The sequence below is a fragment of the Diplotaxodon limnothrissa genome, linkage group LG3 (assembly GCF_057381915.1).
Source record: "Diplotaxodon limnothrissa isolate DT_005_m linkage group LG3, D_limnothrissa_male_GT1.1, whole genome shotgun sequence".
In the NCBI taxonomy this organism is placed as follows: domain Eukaryota; kingdom Metazoa; phylum Chordata; class Actinopteri; order Cichliformes; family Cichlidae; genus Diplotaxodon; species Diplotaxodon limnothrissa.
The window spans coordinates 15927788-15942471 of record NC_140598.1 but is presented as its reverse complement, the minus strand read 5'-3'; the positions used below and the strand labels follow the sequence as shown (position 1 = coordinate 15942471).

The 14684-nt window shown below is 42.4% G+C and overlaps 1 protein-coding gene across 1 annotated transcript; it reads left to right on the top strand.

Annotated features, from left to right (window-relative positions):
- Positions 1–8433: 8433 nt before the first annotated feature.
- LOC146634674 (protein NLRC3-like) lies at positions 8434–10838 on the top strand. Its single transcript, XM_085342696.1, has 2 exons — positions 8434–10072; positions 10775–10838. Exons 1-2 carry the CDS (start codon positions 8481–8483, stop codon positions 10836–10838), a joined length of 1656 nt encoding a protein of 551 aa, XP_085198822.1. The 5' UTR covers positions 8434–8480.
- The last annotated feature ends 3846 nt before the right edge of the window (positions 10839–14684 follow it).

Below are 14684 nucleotides of genomic sequence, written 5' to 3'. Positions count from 1 at the left end.
TAATTTGTATATGAAAAGTGCTTTGGCTCAGCAGGGATCAGCTTACAGGTAGAATACAGCTGCTGGATGGGATTAGCATGTCATAGCTATCTACCAAACTGCTAACTGGGGGATTTCAGGCCATCTATGGATCATTTTTGCTAACTGTTTATTCAGCTTAGGCTCACAGGGCTGCAGCCTGTGCCCTAGCTGTCATAGGGCAAGAGGCGTGGTCCACCTGCACAGGTGAGCAGTCCATCACAGGGCCAACAGAGAGAGACAGAGAAGCACTCTCTCACATCCACACCTACAGCCAATTTAGAAGCACCAATGAACCTAAGCAGCATTTCATTGGACTGTGGGAGAACATCCAACCTCCACAGAAAGGCCAACAAGCTTCAACCTACAACCTTCTTGCTTTAAGGCACTAGTGCGAACCACTTTTCCCCATTTCAGCCCAAATCCTGCATCTTCCTGTTTCTGACTCCAGGCCAGCTCCACTAACACTTTCTCATCAGACACTGCCACCTAGTGGAGGAAGTCTTAGTTCCATTTGAAGCTTCAGATTACAGTTAGTTCCTTTACAAAGAGGTGGAGGTGGTGGGGCCACAGCACCATCATCACTGAGTGCCATAGGACACGTAACCTTTGTTTCCATATGCTGGGAACTTCCTGTTGTTCCAAGGAGGACTGGAAAATATGAGGTGCCGTAAGGGACATTATTACTGAAACGCTCTCACACACACTACTGAAATTTTAGCTCTCACACACACTACTGAAACGCTCTCACACACACTACTGAAACGCTCTCACACACACTACTGAAATTTTAGCTCTCACACACACAACTGAAACGCTCTCACACACACACAACTGAAACGCTCTCACACACACAACTGAAACGCTCTCACACACACTACTGAAATTTTAGCTCTCACACACACAACTGAAACGCTCTCACACACACTACTGAAACGCTCTCACACACACTACTGAAATTTTAGCTCTCACGCACACAACTGAAACGCTCTCACACACACACAACTGAAACGCTCTCACACACACTACTGAAATTTTAGCTCTCACACACACTACTGAAACGCTCTCACACACACTACTGAAATTTTAGCTCTCACACACACTACTGAAACGCTCTCACACACACTACTGAAATTTTAGCTCTCACACACACTACTGAAACGCTCTCACACACACAACTGAAACGCTCTCACACACACTACTGAAACGCTCTCACACACACTACTGAAATTTTAGCTCTCACACACACAACTGAAACGCTCTCACACACACAACTGAAACGCTCTCACACACACAACTGAAACGCTCTCACACACACTACTGAAACGCTCTCACACACACTACTGAAAAACCAAGGCATTTCAGTTGAACAGGAAGGCATTTCAGTTGAACAGGAAGGCATTTCAGTTAAACAGGAAGGTGTTTCAGTTGAACAGGAAGGCATTTCAGTTAAACAGGAAGGTGTTTCAGTCGAACAGGAAGGCATTTCAGTTAAACAGGAAGGCATTTCAGTTAAACAGGAAGTTAATTCTTGACAAGGAAACTGAAGGAAAAAGTGTTAGATTTCAAACAAACCACTACACAGATGTCTACTCAGCAACCTGTTAGTTAGGGGTGGGTTTTTATAATCGATTTATTGATTAAAATCGATTCTGGCTTGGATAACGTGAAATCGATTCATTAAAATCCTGAATCGATTTTTTAATATAAATTTATTTTACCCGAAATGCCAGAATCTCTGGTGAAACCTCACAAAATTTCAACAACCACCAAACAGCTAAGACAGTAAATGAGAGCAGGTACACGGCTTCTGCACAAAGACGTAAACACACAGCGCGGACCCGCGGATCAGAATCAGTGACATGTCGCCTTTCTCACCCGACAGCACGGACACGGTCGGGGCTGAAAGCCGACAGCTCGCTGACTCTGATCTGTCGGCAGGTCCGCGCTTTGTTTTCACGCCGTTTTTGCGCCGATTCTAAAGCTGTTAGTTTTATCTCTCTCCAAACAATATTGACTGAACCAGCAGCAAAAGGAGATCCAAACTGCGCTTCACATAAACATCGTCATGAATTCCCTAACTGTTTTGCTTCCACCACGATAAAATCGCACGTGATGCACAGCCCTCTCTCTTTCTTTCTCTCTCTCTGTACTTCAAGAACAGTTTCCCTCTAAAAATCTGTTTTCTGTATTATTCGCTTGCTTGTTATGCACAAGTCTACTGTTGTTTACAGCGCAGTCAGCCGCTGTTTTTTTTTTTTTTCATTTTACATACTTCCGAAAAGAAAACCTAATTTCTGCCGTTCAATACTGAATAAATTTAAACTTTTTAAAATTATGCAAAATGCAAAACGTTAGCCGTGTCTCTAATAAAACCGCTGTAACGTCAGAGGTAACGTTCATATGTTAATGGTTTTCTTTCGTTTTTGATGTACTGCAGAATATTTTTTATAAAATCCCAGGCCAGGAAAACCACTGTTGGGTCTAAACTCAGACCCCGCTGTATCCAAGACTTATTCCCATGAAAGAAAAGCAAGGCAACAGTGTTCGATCGATTTCTTGCGCAAGGGAGGCCTCTCGTCTGTGACCAGCACGTTGAAATGACCACCCTGGTGGCCTCCTCTCGCTGCCTTTTATTGACAAACTTCAAACAATAGTTTACAAAACACCTCCCCTTGCAACCCCCCCTTGGTTACAAAGACAAGGCACTGTATGTAAATGTATACACTGTGTGTGTGTGTGTGTGTGTGTGTGTGTGTGTGTGTGTGAGAATGTGTGTGTGTTATGTGAGAATGTGTGTGTGTGTGTGTTGGTCAAAGGGTCATAAAACCTAAAAGCAGGAACAACATCCTTGGTCATAAAGAGGGTAGTCTTCCCCCACACCCAATGTATGGTTTACCAAAGATAACACAGTGAAACCATACAAAGGGTAGGAAGCTCTACCAAACATCAAACAGATCTTCAAGTTAGGATGTATCTACAATAAAACCTCCCCCAGCACAGAGTGGCTGGAGAGGTGGTCAGGATCAAAGGAATGGCTTTGATCCTACTGCTTAAACTAAGACTGTACAAATTTAAGAAACACAATGGCAACATTCAACAATTAGACTTAACAACCACCTTCATGTTTTTATGTGTTTTATCTTCAGCTACTTTGACACAAAGGCATCTGCTGTGATGCTCACACCTTTGATAAAGTCTTGCGTGTGTCAGCTTCCTTTTTTTAAATACAAAAATATGTAAATGTACTGATCTGAATTATAATATTTCTGACTGTCAAAATTCCCCATAATCAAATCGAATTGAATTGAATCGAATCGTGGAACAAATCGATTCTGGACCTCAGTGAGACAGCTGCATTACTTAACAATATATTAGCCTCAGCATAAGTCAAAATTTAGAATAGCGGGAGACGTGCATTATCCTGGTTATTTTTTTGGCATATGTGCTTTTTGTCTTTTTTTTAGCAAAGAAAAATATCTTAAAATCATCAATAAAACCAGGGAGAGAAGGCTTAGCGTTCCTCCATTTAGCACAATGGATATGATATTTACTCAAAAGTATTGTTAAGATATTCATTGTGTGTACTCATGTTGTACAGTGTTTAACTGCATTATGGTTACTGTGGTTTAACAGAGACAGTATTTTAGTTGCCACCACAAGGAGGCACTGTTTCATTGTAAGAGCACGCCCCTAAGAAAAAAAAAAAAGTATACCACAACGAAAATGGCACCCATGAGAAAAGTTTTGCCGCATGTTGATGAGGAATAAAGTTCCCAAAAATATTAAGGACATTTTTGCCTCCGTCGTCATTTTCCTTCGAGTTGATCGCTGTCGATGCTGCAATACTCAACAAGTATGATGATGTTAATAATGTCTGAGACATCCAATGCTAGATGATCCATATAAAAAAAATTATGATGTAATTCAAACAGTGGCACATCATTAATATTTAGGGAAATCCAATTTTTTAAGTTGCACCAAATACATTGTGTGATAGGGCATAGGAAAAAAAAAGATGTTCTAGGGTTTCATTTTCATCAGTACAAAAAGAACACTGATCCACCTCAAAGCCAAATCTCTTTTTTTAGAAATTCTGCCACAGTATTAGTTTTGTTTAAAGTGTGTTTCTTTAACTTTAGGTAGAATAGGCTATTTCATAAATTTTTAGTATGCTTTATCCAGTGTATATGAAATAACTAAATTAGAACCATGCCATGTAACCATTCTGTTGTAACTATGAAATATTTTGTCTTTGAAGAAACTACTAACAAATTTCTTATTGCATTTTTATCAAACAGCTGACATTGCCCTAGCAATAAATTTGGGAGCACTGATGAGAAATTATTGTATATCATAAAAATTTTAATCAAATGAAGCAGAGGCAGTGGGACCAGTTCACAAAATTTGTTATATTCTCTTTGAGAACAGTTTAGACAATATTTTTCTGAAAAGTCTGTGTAACTTAGAATGACACCGTTATCATCCAACAAATCTGTTATGAATATAATATTTTTGTTCAAACCAGTCACTCTAGAAAATTGATTTTTGATTAAGTGTTATTACCCTATTATTCCATAAGGTTGAATTATGGGGAGAAGTTGTGGGTAAATCTCATTTTCCCAAAAATGCAACGTCTGTTTTGGAAAGTTTGATATCTTTATGGGGATTTTATTTGCCGCAAAATCACATTTCAAAATAAAGTCTAATCCTGTATACTATTTTATTAAACAAGAATCATGGGATGTGGAGCTAAGTAGAGTCTGGCTGTGACAGACAAGATTTTAACCATTTAATTCTAAGGGTGCCAACCATAAATTCCAATTCTGGAGTTTTGATACCACCTTTATTGTATCCCTTCACAAGCTGAGATCTTTCTATGTAATGGGTTTTATTCCTCCACAAAAATTCGAACACATTTCTATTTATGGTTTTCATGGTATTTATCGTTTTTTTATTTTTTATATTGTTTACGTGGCGCAAAAAAAGGTTGGGGACTGCTGTACTAGCAGGTTGCTGAGTAGAAATCCTTGTAGTGTTTTGAAATATACCACTTTTTCCATCAGTTTCCTTGTCAGGAAACAACTTCCTGTTCAGCAGAAATGCCTCTGGTTTCAGTGGTGTGTGTGAGAGCGTTTCAGTTGTGTGTGTGAGAGCGTTTCAGTAGTGTGTGTGAGAGCGTTTCAGTAGTGTGTGTGAGAGCGTTTCAGTAGTGTGTGTGAGAGCGTTTCAGTTGTGTGTGTGAGAGCGTTTCAGTTGTGTGTGTGAGAGCGTTTCAGTAGTGTGTGTGAGAGCTAAAATTTCAGTAGTGTGTGTGAGAGCGTTTCAGTAGTGTGTGTGAGAGTTTTTCAGTAGTGTGTGTGAGAGCTAAAATTTCAGTAGTGTGTGTGAGAGCGTTTCAGTTGTGTGTGTGAGAGCGTTTCAGTAGTGTGTGTGAGAGCGTTTCAGTAGTGTGTGTGAGAGCGTTTCAGTAGTGTGTGTGAGAGCGTTTCAGTTGTGTGTGTGAGAGCGTTTCAGTTGTGTGTGTGAGAGCGTTTCAGTAGTGTGTGTGAGAGCGTTTCAGTAGTGTGTGTGAGAGCATTTCAGTAGTGTGTGTGAGAGCGTTTCAGTAGTGTGTGTGAGAGCTAAAATTTCAGTAGTGTGTGTGAGAGCGTTTCAGTAGTGTGTGTGAGAGTTTTTCAGTAGTGTGTGTGAGAGCTAAAATTTCAGTAGTGTGTGTGAGAGCGTTTCAGTTGTGTGTGTGAGAGCGTTTCAGTAGTGTGTGTGAGAGCGTTTCAGTAGTGTGTGTGAGAGCGTTTCAGTTGTGTGTGTGAGAGCGTTTCAGTAGTGTGTGTGAGAGCGTTTCAGTAGTGTGTGTGAGAGCGTTTCAGTAGTGTGTGTGAGAGCGTTTCAGTTGTGTGTGTGAGAGCGTTTCAGTTGTGTGTGTGAGAGCGTTTCAGTAGTGTGTGTGAGAGCGTTTCAGTAGTGTGTGTGAGAGCGTTTCAGTAATAATGTCCCTTACGGCACCTCATAGATTACAGAAACATGAAAACTTGTTAACAGTAAAGTTAATTTAGGTGTAAACAAAGTGTCAAACATACTTAAGTAGAAGGACTGATGTTTGTGTTAAAATACCCTCTTAAAGCTGAAATACTGATTCAACTTCTTTCTCCAAAAGTTGATTCAGTTCATCTGGACGTAGCGTTTTGTGGGAGAAACATTTCGTCTCTCATCCAGGTGACTCCTTCAGTCTCAGCTGACTGCAGGTTTCAATCTTATAAACAGGACATTTGCATAATGACTGAAACCAGCCCACTGAAGGAACAATGGGCTGTGAGGTCAGTTCCTTAATCTTAATTATGCAATTCTCATGACCATTGATCAACAACCATTGATCAATGGTCATGAGTACCATTCACAGAGAGTTGGGGAATGGCTGCAATCACAGCATGTAAGATGGTGACAGATGTACCCTTAGGCCCCCTCCTCGATTCAGAGATGGTCTTTCCCTTTTCACGTAAATGGCCTCCTTGACTCCGCCTTCAAACCAGCGTTCCTCCCTGTCCAGGATGTTACATCCTCATCATTGAAAGAGTGTCCACTGGCCTGTAGGTGTAAATAGACTGCAGAGTCCTGGCCTGACGAGGTGGCTCTTCTGTGTTGTAGCCAGAGGTTGTTTGGTTTCCCCGATGTATAAATCCTGGCAATCCTCCTGCACTTAACAGCGTACACTATGTTACTCTGTTACTCTGATCCTTGGGGTGGACCAGTTTTTGGCGCAGCGTGTTTTGGGGTTTAAAAGCCACAGAGACCCAGTGTTTAGAAAAAATGCGACTCAGCTGCTCCGACACTCCTGACACATACGGGATAGCTACAGGTTTTCTCTTAGGCAGCGGTTGTCCTTCTCTCCTGGATCGACTGGAACTTTCTTTAGGAGCCTTTCCAGCTTTGACAAAAGTCCAGCTGGGACACATTTACGCTACGTCCAGATGAAGAGAATCAACTTTTGGAGATTTACTTTCCTGGATGATTGAGAATGCATCAAGACGTTCCTCCTAAAGTGTTATTCAGTGTTGTGACAGTCAGCTGCTTCAGCTGCTGCTGGGATGGGCTGTGGCAAAGAGAACAGAGAAAATCCAAATCAGAGTTTTTCTCTGAATTAAAAGGAAACAACAATATATTCTACATGGTGAAACTGATGGTTTATGGTGTTTGGGTCTGTTTTTCTGTATTTATGCAGATAAAGTGTAAACTCAGATGAATTATACCATCAAATGTTAAAGGAAAATATCAGGATGAGTGTCTGTGAGCTGAGAAGGACGTGAAGCGAGCAGTTTATCCCAGAGCTGAAGCTGCTCTGTGTGCAGAGATGAGCTCAGATTCCTGCTGTGATTGATCAACAGTCACAGAAATGTAGACTTGTAGTTATTACTGCAGTATGGTCACAGCAGATACTGATAAACATGTATTATGAGGATGGATGATCAAGTTTCTCACTCTCTCCTTTAAATCTCAGTTTTTTCTTCTTCACAGTTTATCTGTTAATTTATTAATGAATAACACTGAAAGAGTTTCTGTTATATTTCCCCTTGAACATCAGCTTATTAGGGCGGCATTAGGAAATAGCCCCCCTCCAAAGAATGAATAAATGAATGATGATAATAATAAAATGATTCAAAAGCAGAGCTCAGAGTGGTAGAATGGTCAAACATGGATCCACGGGTGGTTCAACTGCATTTGGTGACGTGACCAAAGCAAATCTTTCAAATAATCCCACCATCAACGGGATGTTGTCTCCTTTACTACGGTTACTTTACTTGGTCACCGTGTGAATTACTTTGAAATGAACCAAATTCTTTTATTTGTCGGTTGTTGCATATTTAACCTCTACAGTCAGGAAAGGAGGAGATGAGGCCTCAACAATGTTGGGTTGTAGCTGTGCTTCAGGTTAGAGTGAGTGTCCATGGAATAAATGTAAGTCAGTGAACTGGAAACATGACTGTGTTCAAACTTTGTTTTCCTTTTTATAATGAGTCTAATCAAAGGTGGACAGAAGTATCTCCACTGTGACTTTTCTGTGTCACCATCAGAGCTTCTGCACAGTGTGGAGAAAGATCCAGAAGCAGAGCTGGACTGCAGACAGCCAGTCAGAGCAGCTGTGTACAAAGTAAGACTGAACATCTGTCTGCTGATGGACTCATTTCTGAAAACTGGACTTCTTGTGTTGTTCAGACATTGAAGAGTTTTCTTTCTCTTTAGTCTCGTTGTTTTTCTTTCTTTCAGCAGATGTTGGTCTGCAGGAGGTTTTAGATGAACATAAGATCAGTCTGAGGAGGAGATGTGAACGTGTGACTGAAGGAAGTGATGAAACAGGAAGTAGAACCCTCCTCAACAGGATCTACACTGAGCTCTACATCACAGAGGGACAGAGTGAAGAGGTTCATACCCAACATGAGGTGAGGCAGCTGGAGACAGCTTCCAAGATGGACGCCCTCCATGACGCTCCAATCAGGTGCCAGGACATCTTTAAAGCCTTACCTGACCAACAGAGACCCGTCAGAGTGGTTCTGACCAACGGCGTGGCTGGTGTTGGAAAAACCTTCTCAGTGCAGAAGTTCACTCTGGACTGGGCAGAGGGCTTGGAGAACCAACATGTCAGTGTGGTGGTTCTGCTTTCATTCAGGGAGCTGAACCTGATCAGAGATGAGCAGTACAGTCTTCTGGAGCTGCTCCATGTTTTCCATCCAACATTACAGAAGGTCACAGCAGAGAAGCTGGCTGTCTCTCAGCTTTTGTTCATCTTTGACGGCCTGGATGAAAGCAGACTTTCATTGGATTTCACCAACAGGAAGCTGCTGTCTGATGTCACACAGAAGTCATCAGTCAGCCAGCTGCTGACAAACCTCATCCAGGGGAATCTGCTTCCCTCGGCTCTCGTCTGGATAACTTCCCGACCCGCAGCAGCCAATCAGATCCCTCCTACATGTGTTGACAGGCTAACAGAAGTACGAGGCTTCACTGACGCCCAGAAGGAGGAGTACTTCAGGAGGAGATTCAGTGATGAAGAGCTGTCCAGCAGAATCATCTCCCACATGAAGACATCCAGGAGCCTCCACATCATGTGTAGTATCCCAGTCTTCTGCTGGATCACTGCTACAGTTCTGGAGCACATGTTGACTACAGAGCAGAGAGGAGAGCTGCCCAAGACCCTGACTGACATGTACTCACACTTCCTGCTGGTTCAGACAAAGAGGAAGAAGAACAAGTACCATGAGGGACATGAGACGAGTCCACAGGAGCTGACGGAGGCTGACAGGGAAGTTCTTCTGAAGCTGGGGAGGCTGGCATTTGAACATCTGGAGAAAGGAAACATCATGTTCTACCAAGAAGACCTGGAGCAGTGTGGTCTGGATGTGACAGAGGCCTCGGTGTACTCAGGAGTTTGTACAGAGATCTTCAAAAGAGAGTGTGTGATCTTCCAGAAACCAGTCTACTGCTTTGTTCATCTGAGCATTCAGGAGTTTCTGGCTGCTGTCTACATGTTCCACTGTCACACCAACAGGAAGACAGAGGTGCTGAAGAACTTCTTGGGACAAAAATACAACGAGTCCTCTCTGGATGATTTCCTTAAACGAGTCATGGAGAAATCCCTCCAGAGTAAAAATGGCCACCTGGACCTGTTTGTTCGCTTCCTTCATGGCCTCTGTCTGGAGTCCAACCAGAGACTCTTAGTAGGTCTGCTGGGTCAGACAGAGATCAGTCCAGGAACCATCCAGATAGTCATCAACAACCTGAAGAAGATGAACAGTGATAAAATCTCTCCTGACAGAAGCATCAACATCTTCCACTGTCTGATGGAGATGAACCACCTCTCATTATTTCAGGAGATCCAAGAGTTCCTGAAGTCAGAGAACAGATCAGAGAAGAAACTCTCTGAGATCCAGTGCTCAGCTCTGGCCTTCATGCTGCAGATGTCAGAGGAGGTTCTGGATGAGTTGGACCTGCAGAAGTACAACACATCACTGTGGGGACAACTGAGACTGATTCCAGCTGTGAGGAACTGCAGAAAGGCTCGGTGAGTCCAGATGTGATCATTAACATCATTGATCAGTGTAGGTTAGTAGTTTAATTTTGAAAATAAAATCAGATTGTAACCACAAAGTGTTTGTGTCCGTACGCTGCAACCTTCCACACCATTCCTTTATTGTACAGACTCAGCAGCAGCTCCATGGATCCCAAATCCAAGAGTGGAGAACAGATTTGAAGTGTGTCACATCCATGCAGTCACAGCTGTTTCCACCATGTTTCCACTGATATTAATCCTGTTCAATGACACGTTTCATATCAGTGAATATGTTCTTTAGGACGTCCACTGACATGTTTAAGTGTCCTGCTGGAAATCACTCAAATCATCCATGAAATCCATGAAAAATCCTTTTAGTGTTTCTAACTTCAGCCTCTGTCCTCTCTCTCTCTCCATCCTCCTCACTGCTTCTTTCACTGATAATCACACAAACATCGTATTCAGCTACAAAATAACACAATAATATCATCTGATGATCATTATTATAAGAGCAGGATCCATATTTGATATCAGAGTAACACACTGCTTGGTTATGTGCAGTCATCATCAGTGACTGTGGGTCAAACAGAAGCTCTCTGATTGGTTGCTGACCTTGGTCACCTGTCCACTCTCACCTGTTTGTGTTTGCTCTCTCTTTGCTGTCTCCATCCTCTCTCTCCTTTCTCTCCCTCTCTGTCTTTGTACGTCACTCAGGTCCAATGGAAACAGTGACATTTACAAACCAATCAAAGACAAACTGATCCATGTCAGGTTATAACAATATTCAAAGTGAATACAGGCTGCTGCTGGACACAGACAGGTAACATCATTTTGACTTGCTGTCACCTGGATCTGGACTCATAAACAGTGAAGCCCTGAACAGGAATACAAATCATTTTCTGCCAACTAGCGACACAGCAGCAGATAATGGCTCAGAAAGCTAAAATGAGCCAATCATTTCTGTGTTTAGTTCCCCTGAAATCAGATCTGATATCAGCAGCTCTGAGTTCATTCATCATTATTGTCCAGTGATGAGATTTCTGCTCCGTTTGGTAACAGTCAGCAGGTTTTTCCTGCGTGTGGACGTGAACAGTCGTACCTGACAGCAGGTAGCAAACAGAGATCATCTTTCCAGCTGGAACTCTTCACTGAGCTGAACTCATTCAAAATGTTCTGGAGTCAAAACAGGAAACAGTCCAAATGTGTGTCTTCACTCTGACTCTGGATCAGATCTCAGTGACAGACTGTGGACATTATGGAAGCCTAAATGTGACACCATCTTCCTCCTTCATCTGCAGATTAAAGCCAAACAAAGATGCTCATTAAAAGTCTGCAGGTCTGAGAGAGACTCAATCGTTGTGTCATGTCAAACACAGTAAGAGGAGCTGAAGCACAGATGTGAAGAGCAGATTCATCAGATTATGACCTCACTCTGTTTTGTCTTCATATACATTCAGTCTGTGTTTATAATGCAGATTTTCTGCTTTTATAATAACACATTTATATTTTCTATCATCACAGACTGACTCACTGTCTACTCTCAGAGTCTCACTGTGAAGTTGTGGCCTCAGCTCTGAAGTCCAACCCCTCCCATCTGACAGAGCTGGACATGAGTGGAAATAATGACCTCCAGGATTCAGCAGTGAAGCTTCTGTGTGCTGGACTGGAGAGTCCAAACTGTCGACTGGAGACTCTGAGGTGAGTTCACTGACTGCAGCTTTTGTTGTTTTTCTATATTTCAGGTCTTTGATGTTTGAAACTTTCTTCAGTTCCTAAATGTTCAGGATGTGTCTGAAGACAAATGTGAAGAAGTTTGAGTGCTTTCAGAAATGTTGTCTTTCCAAACGACTGAACAGCAGTTTTTCCTTTTGGCTCCAAACAGAAGTGACAGACTTGAGCAGGGTTCATTTAAAGGCTGACAGAAGTGGAGTGGTGACGGGGAGATGTTTGACAGGACAGTGTTTCAGCCTCCACAGGTTCATGTTGTGCTCCATCAGTCAGTGAAGATGAAGTCAGTGCTGATGAGGCTGTAGAGTGTGTGAGGGATGTGAATGAGGATGATGAAGATCTGATGATAGCAGATAAAAACAGGCTGCAGAGACTTTGAGCCATACAGGGCACACAGTGTGTGTACAGAACAGCTGAAATCATTATGGAGGCCTCACTGGGATATGGAAGCATCACAGTACAGCTTCAGTGAAGCATTAAAGTCTCTGATATGAGATGAGAAATGAAGCAGCCAGAGCTTTTTCATGAGTGGAAATCCACTGTGACTGTGAGCTGCTGCTACAGCCTCCAGATTAGCCAGCAGCTCATCCTGCTCAACATGGACCTGTGGTCAGAGTGTGTGCTGGATAATCCGGCCCAGGATGAGGCCAAACTGACATGGGATGAAATGTCTGTCACATAATTGAGCTTAGTGTAGTTTCATTTTGCACAATTTAAAAACAACCAAAACTTTGTTCTGTCTTTTCTATGTTATACTGTAGACTTTCTTTGATACTGTGTCCAAAAGGAGCAGCTTTTACTTTGAAGGGGAGGCGTCTCTGTTTCCTCTTCAGGTTGGATGATGGAAGCAAATGAGTGTGTGATGTTCTTTCAGTGTTGCACTTTGTAGACGCTCCCTGAGCACTGGTCTCACAGCCAGCTGCACATAGAGACCAGTGTTGTTAGTCCAGGTCAGAAGATGACTTGTTGGACTGAAAATGAGCTTGTAGTTTGTCTGCTTTAATAATGTGACTGGAAAAAGGTGTTGGACTTCAAATATGTCCATTTCTTTCACACTTCACCTTTAAAAGTGAAGCCTTGTGGTTCCTGGAAGGAAAAACACGACTTTTTCAAGTCTTTGTCCTGTTTTTATGAGAAATGTACGACTTTAATGTGAAACATTCAGAGTTTTTTCTCTTGTTGTGTTTGTTTGAAGCTGCTTCCTGTTGGCTTCAGCTGTTTGGAGTTTCCATTTTCTAAACTTCTACATTCTGAACCTTCTTCAGCTCTGAACAGATGATGAAACACTGAATGATTTCAAGCTCACACATTGTCTAATAAACTTACATCTTTCATTCTTTATACAGATTGTGGGGCTGTGGTTTGTCAGAGATCAGCTGTGATTATCTGGCAGCAGCGCTGAAGTCCAACCCCTCCCATCTGAGACAGCTGGACCTGAGTGACAACTACAAGCTGCAGGATTCAGGAGTGAAGCATCTGTGTGGTTTCCTGGAGAGTCCAGGATGTGGACTTGAAACTCTGAGGTCAGTCAGCATGTTTTAGTTGTGCTGAGATGAATATGATGTGAAAGTTGTGCTGACACTAAACTGCAGACATCAGGCTGATATTATACTGATCCACACTGAGGATCTTCATGGTAAAGTCTGTTTTCTTCTTCTCTGGTTTAGTCCATTGACTGCAGCAGAACAATGTTCACATTTCAAACAGTGAGACTCAACGTATGGCCCGCGGCCCACACGCGGCCTGCCCACCTTCCCTGATTCAGAGAGAGGGGACCCTGATTAACTGTGTAGTGTTCTTCCTCACAGTTCTAAGTATCAGACACAACAATGAATAATCCACAGCTGACTGTCTTTAGCAGGTCAAAGGTCACGGCACACAGCAGACAGTGGGAAATATTATAACTCTGATCATTTATCAGCACATATCCATATGTATAAAAACAAAGCTGACACTGTGAGACTTGATCAGAGGTGTGATCATCACAGCAGAGGCCTTTGTGTCAAAGTCACTGAGGATCAAACAGAAACACATGAAGCAGATTTTCCTGTTCTGGCTTTTTATAGCAGATAACCTTCAAAATATTCTGCAGTCCATCAAAAACTGAAGCAAACCATGAATCAACATGTGAACATGAGCTGATGCTGCTGAAGGGAAGCAAAGTTACAGAGGTTTGATTACAGACACTGCTGAGAGTTTGTAATCTGTCATCATTTTAAAAGGTTTACATTTCTTCAGTATATCCACATTTGCAGCTGCTACCTCAACCTCCACTTGTCCAACACAACTGCTGTCCACTGCCTCCATGACATTGTGATTTTGCTGTTGGTCTTCTGTCAGATCTTCATCAATCACTTCTGCACGGGGCACACCTTCAGACTCTGCAGCTGCATAACGAAAGCCTGTAAGATAAAATTAGACATAAGGTAAATGTACACCAATATTCCAATGACAGGTGTGTGATTCATCTGGAAGTTATGTGCGGATTAGTGTACAGTGATAGCAATTTAGTATGTTTTTAGAGGGGGGGGGGGGGGTTGTTTACCTCCGATGGGTGCTCTTTTTCGCTTCCGTTGCGTACGCCTTGAGTGCCGGTCCGAGTCTGATACAGGTATGTCGTCATGCCCCATGTACAGTGTTGGTGCCCAGTCTGGATTTGTTACATCCATTTCATATGCTGGTTTGCCTGCAATAATGCCAAATCATAAGCTACTCAGTCGACATGATGTGGTTCTGCAGCATCACACATTAGCATGTTTTATCTCATTATCTATGACCTCAGCACGTTGAAAATAACACTAAAAGCCTTTCAAGAGTGATATGAATTAATTTAGAACTCACCGGAAAGAAAATGCCGTGAGCAAACCAACAAAAAGCTGGGGATTGCAGAGAACTC

What these genes read in the sequence shown, in the direction of transcription:
- LOC146634674 (XM_085342696.1), top strand. Translation starts at nt 8,481, where the DNA reads ATGGACGCCCTCCATGACGCTCCAATCAGGTGCCAGGACATCTTTAAA. An exon ending in AGGAACTGCAGAAAGGCTCG is followed by an intron (nt 10,073 to 10,774) that starts GTGAGTCCAGAT and finishes TACGTCACTCAG; the next exon opens with GTCCAATGGAAACAGTGACA.